The 23,318-nt window shown below is 47.3% G+C and overlaps 1 protein-coding gene across 1 annotated transcript in view; it reads left to right on the forward strand.

Moving 5' to 3' along the window:
* LOC124045541 (rho GTPase-activating protein 39-like) overlaps positions 1–23,318 on the forward strand; it is a 177,170-nt gene that overhangs the window by 66,831 nt on the left and 87,021 nt on the right. Inside the window, exon 2 of the mRNA XM_046364894.1 lies at positions 5,545–5,985. Within this exon, the coding sequence (XP_046220850.1) occupies positions 5,545–5,985 (441 nt within the window). The remainder of the gene's footprint in view (positions 1–5,544; positions 5,986–23,318) is intronic.

Below are 23,318 nucleotides of genomic sequence, written 5' to 3' on the forward strand. Positions count from 1 at the left end.
CAGCCAGGACAGAGCTTTATAGCAGGGTCTAGTCAGCGTTATTGAGAGGGACAAAAGCAGGCCTGTGGCTGGGAGCCCTGGATTACTGGGGCTGGCTGTGGGGGGATACCACTAGGGAGTTGGGGTAAGAGGACAGGGAGTCAGTCAGCTACTATACTAGCTGTGGGGGTGGATACCACTAGGGAGTTGGGGTGAGAGGACAGGGGATCAGTCAGCTACTATGCTAGCTGTGGGGGGATACCACTAGGGAGTTGGGGTGAGAGGACAGGGAGTCAGTCAGCTACTATACTAGCTGTGGGGGGATACCACTAAGGAGTTGGGGTGAGAGGACAGGGAGTCAGTCAGCTACTATGCTAGCTGTGGGGGATACCACTAGGGAGTTGGGGTGAGAGGACAGGGAGTCAGGCAGCTACTATGACTAGCTGTGGGGGGATACCACTAGGGAGTTGGGGTGAGAGGACAGGGAGTCAGTCAGCTACTATACTAGCTGTGGGGGGGGATACCACTAGGGAGTTGGGGTGAGAGGACAGGGAGTCAGTCAGCTACTATGCTAGCTGTGGGGGTGGATACCACTAGGGAGTTGGGGTGAGAGGACAGGGAGTCAGTCAGCTACTATACTAGCTGTGGGGGGATACCACTAGGGAGTTGGGGTGACAGGGAGTCAGTCAGCTACTATACTAGCTGTGGGGGGATACCACTAGGGAGTTGGGGTGAGAGGACATGGAGTCAGTCAGCTACTATACTAGCTGTGGGGGGATACCACTAGGGAGTTGGGGTGAGAGGACAGGGAGTCAGGCAGCTACTATGATAGCTGTGGGGGGGATACCACTAGGGAGTTGGGGTGAGAGGACAGGGAGTCAGTCAGCTACTATACTAGCTGTGGGGGGGATACCACTAGGGAGTTGGGGTGAGAGGACAGGGAGTCAGTCAGCTACTATACTAGCTGTGGGGGGATACCACTAGGGAGTTGGGGTGAGAGGACAGGGAGTCAGTCAGCTACTATGCTAGCTGTGGGGGGATACCACTAGGGAGTTGGGGTGAGAGGACAGGGAGTCAGTCAGCTACTTTACTAGCTGTGGGGGGGATACCACTAGGGAGTTGGGGTGAGAGGACAGGGAGTCAGTCAGCTACTTTACTAGCTGTAGGGGTGATACCACTAGGGAGTTGGGGTGAGAGGACAGGGAGTCAGTCAGCTACTATACTAGCTGTGGGGGGGATACCACTAGGGAGTTGGGGTGAGAGGACAGGGAGTCAGTCAGCTACTATGATAGCTGTGGGGGGATACCACTAGGGAGTTGGGGTGAGAGGACAGGGAGTCAGTCAGCTACTATACTAGCTGTGGGGGGATACCACTAGGGAGTTGGGGTGAGAGGACAGGGAGTCAGTCAGCTACTATGATAGCTGTGGGGGGATACCACTAGGGAGTTGGGGTGAGAGGACAGGGAGTCAGTCAGCTACTATACTAGCTGTGGGGGGATACCACTAGGGAGTTGGGGTGAGAGGACAGGGAGTCAGTCAGCTACTATGCTAGCTGTGGGGGGATACCACTAGGGAGTTGGGGTGAGAGGACAGGGAGTCAGTCAGCTACTATGCTAGCTGTGGGGGGATACCACTAGGGAGTTGGGGTGAGAGGACAGGGAGTCAGTCAGCTATTATGATAGCTGTGGGGGGATACCACTAGGGAGTTGGGGTGAGAGGACAGGGAGTCAGTCAGCTACTATACTAGCTGTGTGGGGGGATACCACTAGGGAGTTGGGGTGAGAGGACAGGGAGTCAGTCAGCTACTATGCTAGCTGTGGGGGGATACCACTAGGGAGTTGGGGTGAGAGGACAGGGAGTCAGTCAGCTACTATACTAGCTGTGGGGGGGATACCACTAGGGAGTTGGGGTGAGAGGACAGGGAGTCAGTCAGCTATTATACTAGCTGTGGGGGGGATACCACTAGGGAGTTGGGGTGAGAGGACAGGGAGTCAGTCAGCTACTGTGCTAGCTGTGGGGGGGATACCACTGTCATTGTGCTGGAGTCGAGACTCTTGGATTTGGGACAGGTAGGTGAGACACGTCGAACAAGGTTTTGGACAGGTTGTATAGAGACGAGACTGCAGTGCTTTCTTAGCGTTCTGTGGACCATCCAGAAGTAGGAATCCTCCGATAGTGTGTTCAAGTGTGTAAGTCAGTGTGACCTGATCTGTCTGATCAGTTTGATCAGTCTGATAGTATTGTAGCTTCCATTTCAGAGACCATATCATGTTGTTTGGGGAGGAAACTCAGGACAGTGGGAGAAAGTGCTGTTGTGTAAAAAAATTGTTGGTGGATTTTATGTCTAAGAATAATTAGTAGAAAGTGACAGGGAGTTATTACACCTTTTCATATAAAACAAAGTGTGTCTTTGTGAGCTTTTAACATTTCCAAGAGGTCTTAGCAGAGTGATCATCCAGGTGTTCCCTTTGTGAGTCTTGTTTTCTTTACTGACAGGTTTTAATGTGTGTGTGTGTGTGTGTGTGTGTGTGTGTGTGTGTGTGTGTGTGTGTGTGTGTGTGTGTGTGTGTGTGTGTGTGTGTGTGTGTGTGTGTGTGTGTGTGTGTGTGTGTGTGTGTGTGTGTGTGTGTGTGTGTCTGGGTGGAAAGCTCCTTTGTATGTAGTTGGGTGTGAACTGTTGGGTGTGTAGTTGGGTGTGAACTGTTGGGTGTGTAGTTGGGTGTGAACTGTGTAGGTACACTGCCTACTGTGATTAACAGTGTGGTTAGAGCTACCATGCCAGCACGGTTGATTCTGCACGGTTGATTCTGCACGGTTGATTCTGCACGGTTGATTCTGCACGGTTGATTCTGCACGGTTGATTCTGCACGGTTGATTCTGCACGGTTGATTCTGCACGGTTGATTCTGCACGGTTGATTCTGCACGGTTGATTCTCTCTGTTGATTCTCTCTCTGTCTCTGTCTCTGTCTCTCTCTCTCTCTCTCTCTACCTCTCTTTCTGTCTGTCTCTGTCTCTCTCTCTGTCTCTGCCTCTCTCTTTCTCTCTCTCTCTCTGTCTCTGCCTCTCTCTGTCTCTCTCTGTCTCTGCCTCTATATCTCTGTCTCTCTCTCTCTCTGTCTCTGCCTCTCTCTGTCTCTCTCTGTCTCTCTCTCTGTCTCTTCTCTCTGTCTCTCTCTCTCTGTCTCTGCCTCTCTCTGTCTCTCTCTGTCTCTCTCTTTCTGTCTGTCTGTCTCTGCCTCTGTCTCTCTCTCTGTCCCTGCCTCTCTTTCTGTCTCTCTCTGTCTCTGCCTCTCTCTCTCTCTCTCTCTCTCTCTCTCTCTCTCTCTCTCTCTCTCTCTCTCTCTCTCTCTCTCTCTCTCTGTCTCTGCCTCTCTTTCTGTCTCTCTCTGCCTCTGTCTCTCTCTCTGTCTCTGCCTCTGTCTCTCTCTCTGTCTCTCTCTCTCTCTCTCTCTCTCTCTCTGCCTCTGTCTCTGTCTCTGTCTCTGCCTCTCTTTCTGTCTCTGCCTCTGTCTCTCTCTCTCTGTCTCTGCCTCTCTTTCTGTCTGCCTCTCTTTCTGTCTCTGTCTGTCTCTCTCTCTCTCTCTCTCTCTCTCTCTCTCTCTCTCTCTCTCTCTCTCTCTCTCTCTCTCTCTCTGTCTCTGCCTCTCTTTCTGTCTCTCTCTGCCTCTGTCTCTCTCTCTCTCTGCCTCTGTCTCTGCCTCTCTTTCTGTCTCTCTCTGTCTCTGCCTCTGTCTCTCTCTCTCTCTCTCTCTGTCTCTGCCTCTCTTTCTGTCTCTCTCTGCCTCTGTCTCTCTGTCTCTGTCTCTCTCTCTCTCTCTCTCTCTCTCTCTCTCTCTCTCTCTCTCTCTGTCTCTGCCTCTCTTTCTGTCTCTCTCTGCCTCTGTCTCTCTCTCTCTGTCTCTGCCTCTGTCTCTCTCTCTCTCTGCCTCTGTCTCTCTCTCTGTGTCTCTGCCTCTGTCTCTCTCTGTGTCTCTGCCTCTGTCTCTCTCTCCCTGTGTCTCTGCCTCTGTCTCTCTCTGTCTCTGCCTCTGTCTCTCTCTCTGTGTCTCTGTCTCTCTCTCGATCTCTCTCTCTCTTAGTAATGTGTAAATAGTTGTAGTACAAATAGTAGAGGAAGATACATAAACATATATATATTTACAATGTTGTTTGTTCCTAACTGGTTGCCCTGTTCTCATGGCAACGAGTCACAAGTCTAATTTGTTTTCAAATTCTCTGTAGGTCTGTGTAATCTGTGAAAAATATGTGTCTCTAATACGGTCTTACATTTGACAGTTTCCAACTCATTTTTTGGGGCAGTACATAGCTGTAGTGAGGTGTGTACTGGCGGGGAAGTCAGGCGCAGGAGTGGTTCACAACGGTATCGTTTAATACCCATAAACCACCGTCAACAGAACAATACAATAAACGGGTCAAACAAAACCCGGGAATCACCAGCAGACCGTTGTATAAGCACTACAAGAAACAATTACCCACAAGGACATGGGGGGGGAACAGAGGGTTAAATACACAACATGGAATTGATGGAATTGGAACCAGGTGTGATGGAAGACCAGACAAAACCAATGGAAAATGAAAAGTGGATCAGCGATGGCTAGAAGGTTGGTGACTTCAACCGCCGAACGTCGCCCGAACAAGGACAGGGGACCAACTTCAGCAGAAGTCGTGACAATAGCCTGTCTTCTCTTGAGTGCCAGTTATGCCTACGGCAGCCTTTCTCAATAGCAAGGCTATGCTCACTGAGTCTGTACATAGTCAAGGATCTTCTTCATTTGGGGTCAGTCATCGTGGTCAGGTATCCTGCCACTGTGGACTGTCTTGTTTAGGGCCAGATAACATTCCAGTTTGTTCTGTTTTTTTGTCGATTCTTTCTAGTGTGTCTATTGGTTAGAGCCTGTAAGTAAGCATTTCACTGTTGTATTCGGCGCACTTGACAAATAAACTTTGATTTTAAATAGTTATATTTTTGTTTTCTCATGATTTGGTTGGGTCTAATTGTGTTGCTGTCCAGGGGCTCTGTGGGGTCAGTTTGTGTTTGTGAACAGAGCCCCAGAACCAGCTCGCTCTCTCTCGCCTGGCTCCTTTGTTTGGCCTCTCCTTGAGTAGAGCTGGGCCCAGAGAGAACCCCTAGTGGGCAACAGCCTCAGCTCCTCCTGCCTCTGTCCACTGGCCCTCCTTCTCCACTTACTTTAATCCCTAAGCCAACTGCGGATGGAATCTATGTTTAATCCTGGGTCACTTTTCCTGTCTCTTTTGTCCGTGCTAGCGTAACTGATCAAAACTATTAGACATCATCAGTGATTTTCCATTTAAAAAAGAAGAAAAAAAATACCTATTTTCTGTCATTCTGTCTGTCATTCATTCTGTCATTCTGTCTGTCATTCATTCTGTCATTCTGTCTGTCATTCATTCTGTCATTCATTCTGTCATTCATTCTGTCATTCAAGTACAGTCTTCCAGATCTTGACTACATTTCCCATGTCCCCCCTCTCTCCTCTCTCTAGCTGTGACTGGGTGGAGATCTTGACTACATTTCCCATGTCCCCCCTCTCTCCTCTCTCTAGCTGTGACTGGGTGGAGATCATGGAGCCACGCTCGCAGGAGCGCATGTACGTGAACCTGGCCTCGGGGGAGTGTGGTTGGGAGCCCCCCCCAGGCGCCGCCGTGCGCCAGTCCGACGGCAGCCAGTGGTGGGAGCTGTTTGACAGCCACAACAAACGCTTCTACTACTACAACAGTGCCAGTCAGCAGACGGTGTGGCACCGGCCCCAGCCCTGCGACATCGTGCCCCTGGCCCAGCTACAGGCCATGAAGAGGAGCTCTGAGACGGGTCTGAGGGGCCCCATCAAGCCCCAGAGAGGGGGAGGAGGGGGGGAGGGCCGCCGCGCAGCCCTACCTAACCAGGCCTACCCTATGCCCCCCGCCCAGGACCCTGACAGCAGCGGGAGGTCCACCCCCTCTAAGGGGCTCTGTGACAGCCTGGAGAACAGTAACGACACCCCCAGGTAACCTTTCTGCCAAAACATACACCATAAAGATATTATTTACTAGCCCGACTTAAACCTAATTACAGTATAAACTCTTGTGTAGTTGAGGGATTCCTCCTATAAGCTACTCTGCTGTTGCTTCCAGGAAGGATGACGGTGCAGCTGGATGGAACCCAGTGTCAGTCAGCTGGGTCTGCAGGCTTATTCCCTCGTTCATCTACAGATGCATTACTGTGGGTTAACCCAAGCCAAATGGACCTGTCACTTCACATGCTGCCTGGCTAGAGCCAGCGCCAATCCACCCTGTCATGACAGCCTTATCTACTCTATATCACATACATGAGACGGCCCTCCTTCCTCCTCCGGTTTAATATTGTGTGGGCGAATCTCCCAGGTGTTGTGTCAGCATCATTTAAACAGAGAGAGAGACAGAGAAAGAGATGTATGGGGGAGGTGACGGGGATAATGTTCAATTAAATGTCCAGACGAGATAAAGATTGAGAGAGCTAGTCAACGGATAGAGTCAGAGGCAAGACAGAGAGAAGAAGTTTGAGATGAACCAAAACAGAGAGAAGAAGTTTGAGAATAACCACAACAGAGAGAAGAAGTTTGAGATTAACCAAAACAGAGAGAAGAAGTTTGAGATAAACCAGGACAGAGAAGGACGGGTGGTCAGGGAGATGGATGATGTCCTCAGTATTTTGGAGGTCTGTCGTTGTTGGACAGCCGGTAGCCTAGCGTTTAAGAGCGTTTTGCCAACAACCGAAAGGTCACTAGTTCAAAATTCCCGAGCTGACGAGGTGAAAATTCTGTCTATGTACCTTTGAGCAAGGAACTTAACCCTGATTGGTCCTTTAAGACACTCTGTATAACAGCATCTGTTAATCGGGTCTCCTGAGTGGCCCCAGCGGTCTAAGGCACTGCATCTCAGCGCAAGAGGCATCACTGCAGTCCCTGGTTTGAATCCAGGCTGTATCACAACCGGCCGTGATTCGGAGTCCCATAGGGCGGTGCACAATTGGCCCCACATCGTTCGGGTTTGGCCCGGGGTAGTCCGTCATTGTAAATAAGAATTTGTTCTTTGTAATAAAGGTTACAAGCTAACTTGGTGTAAACACTAACAGTTTCTAACTTTTGAGCACAGGCAGCTGTTTGGTTATCTGACAACCAGGCAGCTGTTTGGTTATCTGACAACCAGGCAGCTGTTTGGTTATCTGACAACCAGGCAGCTGTTTGGTTATATGACAACCAGGCAGCTGTTTGGTTATCTGACAACCAGGCAGCTGTTTGGTATCTGACGACCAGGCAGCTGTTTGGCTATATGACAACCAGGCAGCTGTTTGGTTATCTGACAACCAGGCAGCTGTTTGGTTATCTGACAACCAGGCAGCTGTTTGGTTATCTGACAAGCAGGCAGCTGTTTGGTATCTGACAACCAGGCAGCTGTTTGGTTATATGACAACCAGGCAGCTGTTTGGTTATCTGACAACCAGGCAGCTGTTTGGTTATATGACAACCAGGCAGCTGTTTGGTTATCTGACAACCAGGCAGCTGTTTGGCTATATGACAACCAGGCAGCTGTTTGGTTATCTGACAACCAGGCAGCTGTTTGGCTATATGACAACCAGGCAGCTGTTTGGCTATATGACGACCAGGCAGCTGTTTGGCTATATGACAACCAGGCAGCTGTTTGGTATCTGACTATATGACAACCAGGCAGCTGTTTGGCTATATGACAACCAGGCAGCTGTTTGGCTATATGCAACCAGGCAGCTGTTTGGGCTAGCTGTTTGGTATCTGACGACCAGGCAGCTGAACCAGGCAGCTGTTTGGCTATATGACGACCAGGCAGCTGTTTGGCTATATGACAACCAGGCAGCTGTTTGGTATCTGACGACCAGGCAGCTGTTTGGCTATATGACAACCAGGCAGCTGTTTGGTATCTGACGACCAGGCAGCTGTTTGGCTATATGACAACCAGGCAGCTGTTTGGCTATATGACAACCAGGCTAGCTTGGAGATAACTTACAGTGCCTTGCGAAAGTATTCAGCCCCCTTGAACTTTGCAACCTTTTGCCACATTTCAGGCTTCAAACATAAAGATATAAAACTGTATTTTTTTGTGAAGAATCAACAACAATTGGGACACAATCATGAAGTGGAACGACATTTATTGGATATTTCAAACTTTTTTAACAAATCAAAAACTGAAAAATTGGGCGTGCAAAATTATTCAGGCCCTTTACTTTCAGTGCAGCAAACTCTCTCCAGAAGTTCAGTGAGGATCTCTGAATGATCCAATGTTGACCTAAATCACTAATGATGATAAATACAATCCACCTGTGTGTAATCAAGTCTCAGTATAAATGCACCTGCACTGTGATAGTCTCAGAGGTCCGTTAAAAGTGCAGAGAGCATCATGAAGAACAAGGAACACACCAGGCAGGTCCGAGATACTGTTGTGAAGAAGTTTAAAGCCGGATTTGGATACAAAAAGATTTCCCAAGCTTTTAACATCCCAAGGAGCACTGTGCAAGCGATAATATTGAAATGGAAGGAGTATCAGACCACTGCAAATCTACCAAGACCTGGCCATCCCTCTAAACTTTCAGCTCATACAAGGAGAAGACTGATCAGAGATGCAGCCAAGAGGCCCATGATCACTCTGGATGAACTGCAGAGATCTACAGCTGAGGTGGGAGACTCTGTCCATAGGACAACAATCAGTCATATATTGCACAAATCTGGCCTTTATGGAAGAGTGGCAAGAAGAAAGCCATTTCTTAAAGATATCCATAAAAAGTGTTGTTTAAAGTTTGCCACAAGCCACCTGGGAGACACACCAAACATGTGGAAGAAGGTGCTCTGGTCAGATGAAACCAAAATTGAACTTTTTGGCAACAATGCAAAATGTTATGTTTGGCGTAAAAGCAACACAGCTCATCACCTTGAACACACCATCCCCACTGTCAAACATGGTGGTGGCAGCATCATGGTTTGGGCCTGCTTTTCTTCAGCAGGGACAGGGAAGATGGTTAAAATTGATGGGAAGATGGATGGATACAGGACCATTCTGGAAGAACCTGATGGAGTCTGCAAAAGACCTGAGACTGGGATGGAGATTTGTCTTCCAACAAGACAATGATCCAAAACATAAAGCAAAATCTACAATGGAATGTTTAAAAAATACACATATCCAGGTGTTAGAATGGCCAAGTCAAAGTCCAGACCTGAATCCAATCGAGAATCTGTGGAAAGAACTGAAAACTGCTGTTCACAAATGCTCTCCATCCAACCTCACTGAGCTCGAGCTGTTTTGCAAGGAGAAATGGGAAAAAATTTCAGTCTCTCGATGTGCAAAACTGATAGAGACATACCCCAAGCGACTCACAGCTGTAATCGCAGCAAAAGGTGGCGCTACAAAGTATTAACTTAAGGGGGCTGAATAATTTTGCACGCCCAATTTTTCAGTTTTTGATTTGTTAAAAAAGTTTGAAATATCCAATAAATGTCGTTCCACTTCATGATTGTCTCCCACTTGTTGTTGATTCTTCACAAAAAAATACAGTTTTATATCTTTATGTTTGAAGCCTGAAATGTGACAAAAGGTCGCAAAGTTCAAGGGGGCCGAATAATTTCGCAAAGCACTATAGTAATGAACTGAGTGAAGAGCACTTACTACTAAAAAAACAGCAGTGACATTTGTAAGAACAGTAGGATCACTTTGCTTGTTGTATAATTCCTTCTCACATCTACTCGTACTCCTCCTCTCACCGTTTCCCTTCGTCTGTGGACTTCAATTGCACAAACACAACAGTTGTCTGTGACCAGGTGAAAAAACTTTTCCAAGCCAAACCTTCCTTTATCTAAAAAATAATAACTTTTTTAATGTTTCCCAATTTGTGTATTGTCCTCCCCTTCCTCCTCTGAGGAGTCTCTCCACTGACTTTAAGCTATGGCTGATTCTGATCGCTAGGCCAACTTAGATTACATTTTGCAGTATGAAAGAAAATGTGATTAAGTTTGTTTTGGTCTCTGCACAGCTTGTTTTACATGACGGCTCTCTACTTAGCGAGGGATGGAGATAACATTTAGAGTCCTTTTTCTGGAGCTTTACCCATTTACTGTTTGCTCTCGTCTTCTCATCTCCTTCCTGTGTGGAACGTGACAGAGTGTGTGCCTTACCTCTGGGAGTGGGCCGACTCACACAACATGGTAACCCTCCAACACAACACACACAGCCCACTGTCAGACAGGAAGGAGATATGCTCCAATCATGGGGGGAATTACTTTATATTTCCTTCTTTACCTCCTCTCTCCCTATTCAGACAGGAAAAGCCCTGCTGTATTTCATACAGGAGCCGTATGAGACTTGTTATATCAAGCAGCTCTGGTCACTAGTGCACTGCCTGGCACACGGCCAAATACGCTACAAATCGCTCTAGCGTCTGCTAAATGACTTAAATGTAAATGTAAATGTATCGCTTCATATTTTGCCAACATGGCTGTTTTAGTTCCTCCAACATATCCAACCCTGTGACACATACTCCCAGGTATGGTATGCGCACACACACACACACACACACACACGCACATACACACACACACACACACACACACACACACACACACACACACACACACACACACACACACACACACACACGCACACACACACACACACACACACACACACACACACACACACACACACACACACACACACACACACACACACACACACACACACACACACACACACACACACGCACTCACACCTGTCAGTGTTAGAGTGAGGGTCCGGTAATGAGTTGTAGTGGTTGTTTAGAGACGTTCCTCGTCCTCCAACGGAATAATTCCACACGTAGTCCAGTACAATAGGAGCAGTACCCATACAAGGACAGCAGCAGAGATACCCAGGCTCTCTCTCTCTCTCTCTGTCTCGCTGTCTCCGTGTCTCTCTCTCTCTCTCTCTCTCTCTCTCTCTCTCTCTCCTCCCTCCCCCTCTCTCTCTCTTTCTCTCTCTCTGTCTCCCTGTCTCCGTGTCTCTCTCTCTCTCTCTCTCTCTCTCTCTCTCTCTCTCTCTCTGTCTCCCTCCCTCCTCTCTCTCTCTCTCTCTCTCTCTCTCTCTCTCTCTCTCTCTCTCTCTCTCTCTCTCTCTCTCTCTCTCTCACCCTGCCTCAATCTGTCTCCCTCTCTCACCTGTCTCTGGCAGTCACTGGCAGCAGAGAACTGGAAGGAAAGGCGGAAGGTGTTGGCTTTGGGGATGATCAGTGAGATATACCTGCTGGAATGTGTGCTACAGGTGAGTGTTGTTATCGTGATCTGTGAACTGAGATAAGGCGGAGCTTTACCTAGCATAGACTTATAGATGACCTGGAGCCAGTGGGTCTGGCGACGAATAAGTAGCGAGGGCCAGCTGACTAGAGCATACAGGTCGCAGTGGTGGGTGGTATAAGGTGATTTGGTAACAAAACGGATGGCACTGTGATAGACTGCATCCAGTTTGCTGAGTAGAGTATTGGAAGCTGTTTTGTAGATGACATCACCGAAGTCGAGGATCGGTAGGATAATAAGTTTGGCGGCGTGAGTGAAGGAGGCTTGGATTGGAGATGTTAAATATCAGTCTGGATGGAGAGTTTACAGTCTAGCCAGACACCTAGGTATTTATAGTTGTCCACATATTCTAGGTCAGAACCGTCCAGGGTGGTGATGCTAGTCGGGCGGGCGGGTGCGGGCAGTGAATGGTTGAAAAGCATGCATTTGGTTTTACTAGCGTTTAAGAGCAGTTGGAGGCCACGGAAGGAGTGTTGTATGGCATTGAAGCTCGTTTGGAGGTTAGTTAGCACAGTGTCCAAAGAAGGACCAGAAGTATACAGAATGGTGTTGTCTGCGTAGAGGTGGATCAGGGAATCGCCCGCAGCAAGAGCGACATCATTGATATATACAGAGAAAAGAGTCGGCCTGAGAATTGAACCCTGTGGTACCCCCATAGAGACTGCCATAGGTCCGGACAAAAGGCCCTCTAATTTGACACACGTGAACTCTGCCTGCAAAGTAGTTGGTGAACCAGGCGAGGGAGTCATTAGAGCAACCAAGGCTATTGAGTCTGCCGAGAAGAATACGGTGATTGACAGAGCCTTGGCCTCGAAAGCCTTGACCAGGTTGATGAAGACGGCTGCACAGTACTGTCTTTTATCGATGGCGGTTATGGTATCGTTTAGTACCTTGAGCGTGGCTGAGGTGCACCTGTGACCGGCTTGGAAACCGGATTGCACAGAGGAGAAGGTATGGTGGAATTTGAAATGGACAGTGATCTGTTTATTAACTTGGCTATCGAAGACTTTAGAGAGATAGGGCAGGATAGATATAGGTCTATAGCAGTTTGGGTCTAGAGTGTCACCCCCTTTGAAGAGGGGGATGACCGTGGCAGCTTTCCAATCTTTAGGGATCTTGGACGATACGAAAGAGAGGTTGAACAGGCTGGTAATATGGGTTGCAACAATGGCGGCGGATAGTTTTAGAAAGAGAGGGTCCAGATTGTCTAGCCCAGCTGATTTCTACGGATCCAGTTTTTTCAGCTCTTTCAGAACATCTGCTATCTGGATTTGGGTGAAGGAGAAGCTAGGGGGGGAGGCATGGCCAGCCATAGAGAAATGCTTATTGAAATTTTCGATTTATCGGTGGTGTTACCTAGCCTCAGTGCAGTGGGCAGCTGGGAAGAGGTACTCTTGTTCTCCATGGACTTCACAGTGTCCCAAATCTTTTTGGAATTCGATGCTATTGCAGTCTGCTACAGGTTGTTTTTGTGCTGGTCAAGGGCAGTCAGGTCTGGAGTGAACCAAGGGCTATATCTGTTCTTAGTTCAGCATTTTTTGAACAGGGCATGCTTATCTAAGATGGTGAGGAAATTACTTTTTAAGAACGACCAGGCATCCTCAACTGACGGGATGTGGTCAATATCCTTCCAGGATACCCGGGCCAGGTCGATTAGAAAGGCCTGCTCGTAGAAGTGTTTTAGGGAGCGTTTGATAGTGATGAGGGGTGATCGTTTGACCGCGGACCCATAGCGGATACAGTCAATGAGGCAGTGATTGCTGAGATCCTGATTGAAAACAGCAGAGGTGTATTTGGAGGGCAAGTTGGTCAGGATAATGTCTATGAGGGTGCCCATGTTTACAGATGTAGGGTTGTACCTGGTGGGTTCCTTGATGATTTGTGTGAGATTGAGGGCATCTAGCTTAGATTGTATGGCTGCAGGGGTGTTAAGCATATCCCAGTTTAGGTCACCTAACAGAACAAACTCTGAAGCTAGATGGGGGGTAATCAATTCACATATGGTTTCCAGGGCACAGCTGGGAGCGGAGGGGGGCCGATAACAGGTGGCAACAGTGAGAGACTTATTTCTGGAGAGATTCATTCTTAAAATTAGAAGTTCAGACTGTTTGGGTATAGACCTGGAAAGTATAACAGAACTTTGCAGGCTATCTCTGCAATTGATTGCAACTCCTCCCCCTTTGGCAGTTCTATCTTGACGGAAAATGTTGTAGTTGGGTATGGAAATCTCCAAATTGTTGGTGGCTTCCCTAAGCCAGGATTCAGACACGGCAAGGACATCAGAGTTGGCGGAGTGTGCTAAAGCAGTGAGTAAAACAAACTTAGGGAGGAGGATTCTGATGTTGACATGCATGAAACCATGAAATATACCTGAGCATAACTCAAAAATGAAGAACTAATTAGCCACCTCTTGTAATGGAGAACTGGTTGGACTTATTGCTTTGTGTTGAAAATAAATGCTCCTCTAAGGAATGGCAAGCTTTGAGCACTATAGAAAAGTGCTATTTGCATGTGAAAAATGTATGCCATATACTGCATTTGCTATGGACCTGTTTTTAAAAAATCTATTTTTGTTAATAGTAATTTGCAGTTGTTTAAGTATATCAAGGTGTGCAAGTTCGAGCATGTGTCCATTAGGACTATGGACATTTTTTTATATATCAGCACGAATTAGCAGTGAAAGCCCCTCTGGTGGTCTTCTTAAATTCAACATTTTTTTCCCACAGTATGGAGCACAATACCATGGGGGAGTTTAGAAGGGAGGAACTCAAATTTGTATTCCATAGGCTGGGATTTACACTATGCAGCTGTTGCAAGAGAGCATTTTTCACTGGCTGTCCACTGGAGGTGTATTCATTATGCCGATTCTGTTGCAAAGCATTTCTTAAATAGAAGCAAACGGAACAAAACGGGGCAGGACCTACCGGAATCTGTCCAATAGAAACGATTGTTTTTCTCTGTTTGCTTCCGTTTGGTTTTCATAATGAATAAACCCCTGTTGCAAAAACGATGATTGATAGTCAGCTGAAACTTCTTCTTGCATATATATTTGTGAACAGCCATCCACAACAACCACAATCTGTAAGGCGTAAATAGCAAAGTGAGAGAGCAGCCGTGTGATTCACATCAATGCGCTATGCAACCTACAATAGGCCTAAGTGTTATTGCCCGTGTGCTACACCACTGCTGTCGTCCTGTTTTAACAAGTCAGTTAAGAACAAATTCAAATTTGACAAAGACAGTTTACCCACGGTCGAACCCTCCCCTAACCCGGACGATGCTGGGCCAATTGTGAGTCACCCTGTGGGACTCCCGATCACAGTGATAAAGCCTGTGATCGAACCAGGGTCTGTAGTGACACGTCTAGCACTGAGATGCAGTGCCTTAGACCGCTGCGCCACTCTGTAATTTACCTCCAAAAGCATTTATTCAAGTTGGCTAATCTTTGGATGCGGTCAGCAGTCACACCATTGGAAGATATAGCTTGGACTGTAGCCAACAACAGTCTCCCACTGGGCACACACTGAATGAACGTTGTTTCAACATCATTTCAATGAAATTACATTGTACCAACGTGGAATAGACGTTGAATTGATGTCTGTACGTGTTCTCTGACTTGTGGTCAGACTCGCTCAGGCGGAAAACACATTTTAACTTCTACCTTCTTTTCAACGTTGATTTGAATATCATTGAGAAAACAGAAAGGTGTCAAGTAATTGTTTTCGCAAACATCCTTTCTGAATTTAAAAGTAATCCTAGAAGGAATCATCGTGTTTTTCTAAAACATCTGCAATATGATTACAATAATTTTGCTGGTAATGTAACGGATTACAATTGAATGTGTGTTGTGTCCATTACACCAAGGTCTATTGCCCGAAATACCCACATGCCTGCTTTTCCCATCAGTCTGGATGAAGTGGTAGGAAAGCCCCTCAACCCACATGCCTGCTTTTCCCATCAGTCTGGATGGAGTGGTAGGAAAGCCCCTCAACCCACATGCCTACTTTTCCGATCAGTCTGTATGAAGTGGTAGGAAAGCCCCTCAACCCACATGCCTGCTTTTCCCATCAGGCTGGATGGAGTGGTAGGAAAGCCCCTCAACCCACATGCCTGCTTTTCCCATCAGTCTGGATTAAGTGGTAGGAAAGCCCCTCAACCCACATGCCTGCTTTTCCCATCAGTCTGGATGAAGTGGTAGGAAAGCCCCTCAACCCACATGCCTGCTTTTCCCATCAGTCTGGATGAAGTGGTAGGAAAGCCCCTCAACCCACATGCCTGCTTTTCCCATCAGTCTGGATGAAGTGGTAGGAATGCCCCTCAACCCACATGCCTGCTTTTCCCACCAGTCTGGATGTGGTGGTAGGAAAGCCCCTCAACCCACATGCCTGCTTTTCCCATCAGTCTGGATGGAGTGGTAGGAAAGCCCCTCAACCCACATGCCTGCTTTTCCCATCAGTCTGGATGAAGTGGTAGGAAAGCCCCTCAACCCACATGCCTACTTTTCCCATCAGTCTGGATGAAGTGGTAGGAAAGCCCCTCAACCCACATGCCTGCTTTTCCCATCAGTCTGGATGAAGGGGTAGGAAAGCCCCTCAACCCACATGCCTGCTTTTCCCACCAGTCTGGATGTGGTGGTAGGAAAGCCCCTCAACCCACATGCCTGCTTTTCCCATCAGTCTGGATGAAGTGGTAGGAAAGCCCCTCAACATTTACATTTAAGGCCTGCCTTTCCCATCAGTCTGGATGGAGTGGTAGGAAAGCCCCTCAACCCACATGCTTTGCTTACTTCCACTCAGTGGAAGCTGCTGAGAACGGCTCATAATAATGGCTGGAATGGATGGAATGGACGGAATGGATGGAATGGAGTGGAATGGATGGAATGGAGTGGAATGGAGTGAAATGGATGGAATGGAATGAATGGAATGAAATGGATGGAATGGATGGAATGGAGTGAAATGGGAATGGAATGAATGGATGGAATGGAATGAAATGGATGGAATGGAATGGAATGAAATGGATGGAATGGAATGAAATGGATGGAATGGAATGAAATGGATGGAATGGAGTGAAATGGATGGAATGGAATGAAATGGATGGAATGGAGTAGACGGAATGGTATCAAACCCATAGAAACCATGTTTTTGATTCCATTCCATTGACTCCATTCCAGCCATTATTATGAGCCGTTCTCCCCCCAGTAGCCTCCACTGTCAGTTCTACTGACATGCTCACATCCACTTCAGGGTTAGAGATGCTGTGACAGAGCCACAGAGCTCTCTGTCCAAACCAGCCCAAGAAGCACTTGAAAGATGTCTGTCTTCTGAGTACTCTGTTTTGTTTGAGACATTTGAGACAAATTCCTCAGTCTCAGTATAGTTTCAGTCGTCCCTTAAAGCTTGAATCCTTAGTTGCCACATCCATTGATTCTTGAAGAATATAACTTAGAAATGGCTCATGAGTTCAGTTCAACTGTCACACTCCATGAGAACCCAACATATAAGATTGTTTTACTCCAATGTTTGTAAACAATGTAAATGTAAACAAACACTGCCTCAAAACATGGCTAGAGATATAATGTTGATATCATGGATGGTCCTTGCATCCATAGCTCTGTCTATTCATTTCACGCCCATCCTTCTGCAGGCCCATCCTTCTGCAGGCCCATCCTTCTAAGGGCCATCCACCTGCAGGCCCATCCTTCTGCAGGCCCATCCTTCTGCAGGCCCATCCTTCTGCAGGCCCATCCTTCTACAGGCCCATCCTTCTGCAGGCCCATCCTTCTGCAGGCCCATCCTTCTGCAGGCCCATCCTTCTGCAGGCCCATCCTTCTGCAGGCCCATCCTTCTGCAGGCCCGTCCATCTGCAGGCCCATCCTTTATCTTTTTACCAAAACAGAAGCGGTGTGAATACTATTGTTTCAATTAAGGATTCTAGCTTTAAAGATTAATGTAATCCTCTTTACGTGGGAAAACATGGCCAGGCCCAGCTGTGTCCTGTCTATTCCCTGGTTCTGGTCTAGGGTATCAGTGTGGACTGTATCAGCAGTAGTGTGGACTGTGTCCTGTCTATTCCCTGGTTCTGGTGTAGGGTATCAGTGTGGACTGTGTCCTGTAATTCCCTGGTTCTGGTGAAAAGGGTATCAGTGTGGACTGTGTCCTGTCTATTCCCTGGTTCTAGTAGGGTATCAGGACTGTATCAGTAGTGTGGACTGTGTCCTGTCTATTCACTGGTTCTGGTGTAGGGTATCAGTGTGGACTGTGTCCTGTCTATTCCCTGGTTCTAGTGTAGGGTATCAGTGTGGACTGTGTCCTGTCTATTCCCTGGTTCTAGTCTAGGGTATCAGTGTGGACTGTGTCCTGTCTATTCCCTGGTTCTGGTCTAGGGTATCAGTGTGGACTGTGTCCTGTCTATTCCCTGGTTCTGGTCTAGGGTATCAGTGTGGAGTGTGTCCTGTCTATTCCCTGGTTCTGGTGTAGGGTATCAGTGTGGACTGTGTCCTGTCTATTCCCTGGTTCTGGTCTAGGGTATCAGTGTGGACTGTGTCCTGTCTATTCCCTGGTTCTGGTGTAGGGTATCAGTGTGGACTGTGTCCTGTCTATTCCCTGGTTCTGGTCTAGGGTATCAGTGTGGAGTGTGTCCTGTCTATTCCCTGGTTCTGGTGTAGGGGGTATCAGTGTGGACTGTGTCCTGTCTATTCCCTGGTTCTGGTGTAGGGTATCAGTGTGGACTGTGTCCTGTCTATTCCCTGGTTCTGGTGTAGGGTATCAGTGTGGACTGTGTCCTGTCTATTCCCTGGTTCTGGTCTAGGGTATCAGTGTGGACTGTGTCCTGTCTATTCCCTGGTTCTGGTGTAGGGTATCAGTGTGGACTGTGTCCTGTCTATTCCCTGGTTCTGGTCTAGGGTATCAGTGTGGACTGTGTCCTGTCTATTCCCTGGTTCTGGTGTAGGGTATCAGTGTGGACTGTGTCCTGTCTATTCCCTGGTTCTGGTCTAGGGTATCAGTGTGGAGTGTGTCCTGTCTATTCCCTGGTTCTGGTGTAGGGTATCAGTGTGGACTGTGTCCTGTCTATTCCCTGGTTCTGGTGTAGGGTATCAGTGTGGACTGTGTCCTGTCTATTCCCTGGTTCTGGTCTAGGGTATCAGTGTGGACTGTGTCCTGTCTATTCCCTGGTTCTGGTCTAGGGTATCAGTGTGGACTGTGTCCTGTCTATTCCCTGGTTCTGGTGTAGGGTATCAGTGTGGACTGTGTCCTGTCTATTCCCTGGTTCTGGTGTAGGGTATCAGTGTGGACTGTGTCCTGTCTATTCCCTGGTTCTGGTCTAGGGTATCAGTGTGGACTGTGTCCTGTCTATTCCCTGGTTCTGGTGTAGGGTATCAGTGTGGACTGTGTCCTGTCTATTCCCTGGTTCTGGTCTAGGGTATCAGTGTGGACTGTGTCCTGTCTATTCCCTGGTTCTGGTCTAGGGTATCAGTGTGGACTGTGTCCTGTCTATTCCCTGGTTCTGGTCCAAGGTATCAGTGTGGACTGTGTCCTGTCTATTCCCTGGTTCTGGTGTAGGGTATCAGTGTGGACTGTGTCCAGTCTATTCCCTGGTTCTGGTCTAGGATATCAGTGTGGACTGTGTCCTGTCTATTCCCTGGTTCTGGTGTAGGGTATCAGTGTGGACTGTGTCCTGTCTATTCCCTGGTCCTGGGTATCAGATATCAGTGTGGACTGTGTCCAGTCTATTCCCTGGTTCTGGTCTAGGGTATCAGTGTGGACTGTGTCCTGTCCTCTCCCCTGGTCCAGGGTATCAGCAGTAGTGTGGACTGTGTCCTGTCTATTCCCTGGTCCAGGGTATCAAGAGTAGTGTGGACTGTGTCCTGTCTATTCCCTGGTCCAGGGTATCAGCAGTAGTGTGGACTGTGTCCTGTCTATTCCCTGGTCCAGGGTATCAGCAGTAGTGTGGACTGTGTCCTGTCTATTCCCTGGTCCAGGGTATCAGCAGTAGTGTGGACTGTGTCCTGTCTATTCCCTGGTCCAGGGTATCAGCAGTAGTGTGGACTGTGCCCTGTTCTCTCCCCTGGTCCAGGGTATCAGCAGTAGTGTGGACTGTGTCCTGTCTATTCCCTGGTCCAGGGTATCAGCAGTAGTGTGGACTGTGTCCTGTCTATTCCCTGGTCCAGGGTATCAGCAGTAGTGTGGACTGTGCCCTGTCTATTCCCTGGTCCAGGGTATCAGTAGTAGTGTGGACTGTGCCCTGTCTATTCCCTGGTCCAGGGTATCAGCAGTAGTGTGGACTGTGTCCTGTCTATTCCCTGGTCCAGGGTATCAGCAGTAGTGTGGACTGTGTCCTGTCTATTCCCTGGTCCAGGGTATCAGCAGTAGTGTGGACTGTGTCCTGTCTATTCCCTGGTCCAGGGTATCAGCAGTAGTGTGGACTGTGTCCTGTCTATTCCCTGGTCCAGGGTATCAGCAGTAGTGTGGACTGTGTCCTGTCTATTCCCTGGTCCAGGGTATCAGCAGTAGTGTGGACTATGCCCTGTCGATTCCCCTGTTCCAAGGTATCAGTGTGGACTGAGTAGTGTGTTAGTAATTCATTTACCTCTTATCTGATAGCATGGAACCTTCCCCAGCTGTTTAGTAGGAAGGGGAATACCTACCTCAGCCTCCCTGGGTAAACACCATGGCACTCAGATCACTGTCAATTTCTTTCTCTCTCTCTCTCTCTCTCTCACTCCTCACTCACTCACTCACTCACTCACTCACTCACTCACTCACTCACTCACTCACTCACTCACTCACTCACTCACTCACTCACTCACTCACTCACTCACTCAAATACATTAAAGGGTGTCACGCCCTGACCAGAGAGAGCCTTTTTATTCTCTATTTTGGTTAGGTCTGGGTGTGACTAGGGTGGGTAATCTAGGTTGTTTTATTTCTATGTTGGCCTGGTGTGGTTCCCAATCAGAGGCAGCTGTTTAGCGTTGTCTCTGATTGGGGATCATATTTCCCCACTGGGTTTGTGTGTTGTTGTCTCCATCGCTTCACGTGTCGTTTGCCTATTATTGTTTTCTTTTGTGCGGTTCACTTCTAATAAAATGTCAAACCGATTTCACGCCGCACTTTGTTCCGAATGTTATTATTACGATCGTGACAAAGGGGCTTTATTGGCCTGGGGAACATATGTTATTATGACGATCGTGACAAAGGGGCTTTATTGGCCTGGGGAACATATGTTATTATGACGATCGTGACAAAGGGGCTTTATTGGCCTGGGGAACATATGTTATTATGCGATCGTGACAAAGGGGCTTTATTGGCCTGGGGAACATATGTTATTATGACGATCGTGACAAAGGGGCTTTATTGGCCTGGGGAACATATGTTATTATGACGATCGTGACAAAGGGGCTTTATTGGCCTGGGGAACATATGTTATTATGACGATCGTGACAAAGGGGCTTTATTGGCCTGGGGAACATATGTTATTATGACGATCGTGACAAAGGGGCTTTATTGGCCTGGGGAACATATGTTATTATGACGATCGTGACAAAGGGGCTTTATTGGCCTGGGGAACATATGTTATTATGACGATCGTGACAAAGGGGCTTTATTGGCCTGGGGAACATATGTTATTATGACGATCGTGACAAAGGGGCTTTATTGGCCTGGGGAACATATGTTATTATGACGATCGTGACAAAGGGGCTTTATTGGCCTGGGGAACATATGTTATTATGACGATCGTGACAAAGGGGCTTTATTGGCCTGGGGAACATATGTTATTATGACGATCGTGACAAAGGGGCTTTATTGGCCTGGGGAACATATGTTATTATGACGATCGTGACAAAGGGGCTTTATTGGCCTGGGGAACATATGTTATTATGACGATCGTGACAAAGGGGCTTTATTGGCCTGGGGAACATATGTTATTATGACGATCGTGACAAAGGGGCTTTATTGGCCTGGGGAACATATGTTATTATGACGATCGTGACAAAGGGGCTTTATTGGCCTGGGAACATATGTTATTATGACGATCGTGACAAAGGGGCTTTATTGGCCTGGGGAACATATGTTATTATGACGATCGTGACAAAGGGGCTTTATTGGCCTGGGAACATATGTTATTATGACGATCGTGACAAAGGGGCTTTATTGGCCTGGGGAACATATGTTATTATGACGATCGTGACAAAGGGGCTTTATTGGCCTGGGGAACATATGTTAACGTTGTCAAAGCTAGTGAAGTAGATAACATACAAATGTGAAATAAACAATAAAAAAAATTAACTGTAAACATTACACTTACAAAAGTTCCAAAATAATAAAAGACATTTCAAATGTCATATTATGTCTATATACAGTGTTGAAAATAAACATAAACATAAATATAGATTGTAAAACCTGCTTATCTCTCTCTTTCTCTCTCTCTTGCTATTTTATTGTGTTACTGTTTCTTATTAACTCATCGTAGGTAAAGGGCTCATACTGTCCATATGTTTCTTCTTAACTCATCGTAGGTAAAGGGCTCATACTCTACATATGTTTCTTCTTAACTCATCGTAGGTAAAGGGCTCATACTCTACATATGTTTCTTCTTAACTCATCGTAGGTAAAGGGCTCATACTCTACATATGTTTCTTCTTAACTCATCGTAGGTAAAGGGCTCATACTCTACATATGTTTCTTCTTAACTCATCGTAGGTAAAGGGCTCATACTGTCCATATGTTTCTTCTTAACTCATCGTAGGTAAAGGGCTCATACTCTACATATGTTTCTTCTTAACTCATCGTAGGTAAAGGGCTCATACTGTCAGGAAGCATTTCATGGTAAAGTCTACACCTGTTGTATTTGGCGCATTTGAAAAATAAAATGTGATTTGATTGGCTGAAGATAGGAGAGGAGGGGCCATGCATACAGCAGGTCACTGAGTGTCCCACACAGATCGGTAGTTGAAGCTTGGGTGGGTGGCCTAGATGACCAAGATGCAGTAAAATGTGTCTGTATCGTAAAATTTATGGAAACCCTATTTTAAGGTTAGGGTTGGGCATACGGTGAGGAGTGTTGTTAAGGTTAGGTTTCAAATCGGATTTTATGAAGAGAAATTGTAGGAATAGGCAGGGTTTCTGACTTTGTAACTTGGCCAGATAGTGACGACCGGTCGGATTGGCAGTTGGCTGAGTCCATTTGAATCTATTCAAAAAATGTGGTGAGACACTGAGACATGCAAACGCTGAGTGGATTCATGTTACTGCCAAACCTGAGGTAATCCTCCCTTTCTTCTCTGCCGTGCTTCATATGGAACGTTCACAAAGAAACAGCCTCTCCTTCTCTCTCTCTGTCTCTCTATCCTCTCCTTCTCTCTCTGTCTCTCTTGTTATGCAGGTGAATGAGGACCCGAAAGCGACTTGGCGAAAACAGAGTCTTTAATCCAGTAAAGTAAATATACAATCATAAAGCACAATTCCACTCGTAATGACGAGAACAGACTGGAGACTCGATCCTGAACTGCAGGTTGCCTCGGGAAGGCACTTGAACGTAGCAGACTCAGACACCTGCTCACCACGCAGCATCTGAGGGAAACACGACACGACAGGGCGATACACAGACACAGCACGGTGAACAATAGACAAGGATCCGACAGGGCAGAAACGGAAAACAAGGGGAGAAATAGGGACTCTAATCAGGGAAAAGATAGGGAACAGGTGTGGGAAGACTAAATGATTGATTAGGGGAATAGGAACAGCTGGGAGCAGGAACGGAACGATAGAGAGAAGAGAGAGAGGAAGGGAGAGAGAAAAAGGGGAATGAACCTAAAAAGACCAGCAGGGGGAAAACGAACAGAGGGAAAAGCAAAATGACAAGACAATATAAGACAAAACATGACAGTACCCCCCCACTCACCGAGCGCCTCCTGGCGCTCTCGAGGAGGAACACTGGCGGCAACGGAGGAAATCATAGATCACAAACGGTCCAGCACGTCCCGAGAAAGAACCCAACTCCTCTTCTCAGGACCG

The sequence above is a fragment of the Oncorhynchus gorbuscha genome, linkage group LG10 (genome assembly GCF_021184085.1).
Source record: "Oncorhynchus gorbuscha isolate QuinsamMale2020 ecotype Even-year linkage group LG10, OgorEven_v1.0, whole genome shotgun sequence".
In the NCBI taxonomy this organism is placed as follows: Eukaryota; Metazoa; Chordata; class Actinopteri; order Salmoniformes; family Salmonidae; genus Oncorhynchus; species Oncorhynchus gorbuscha.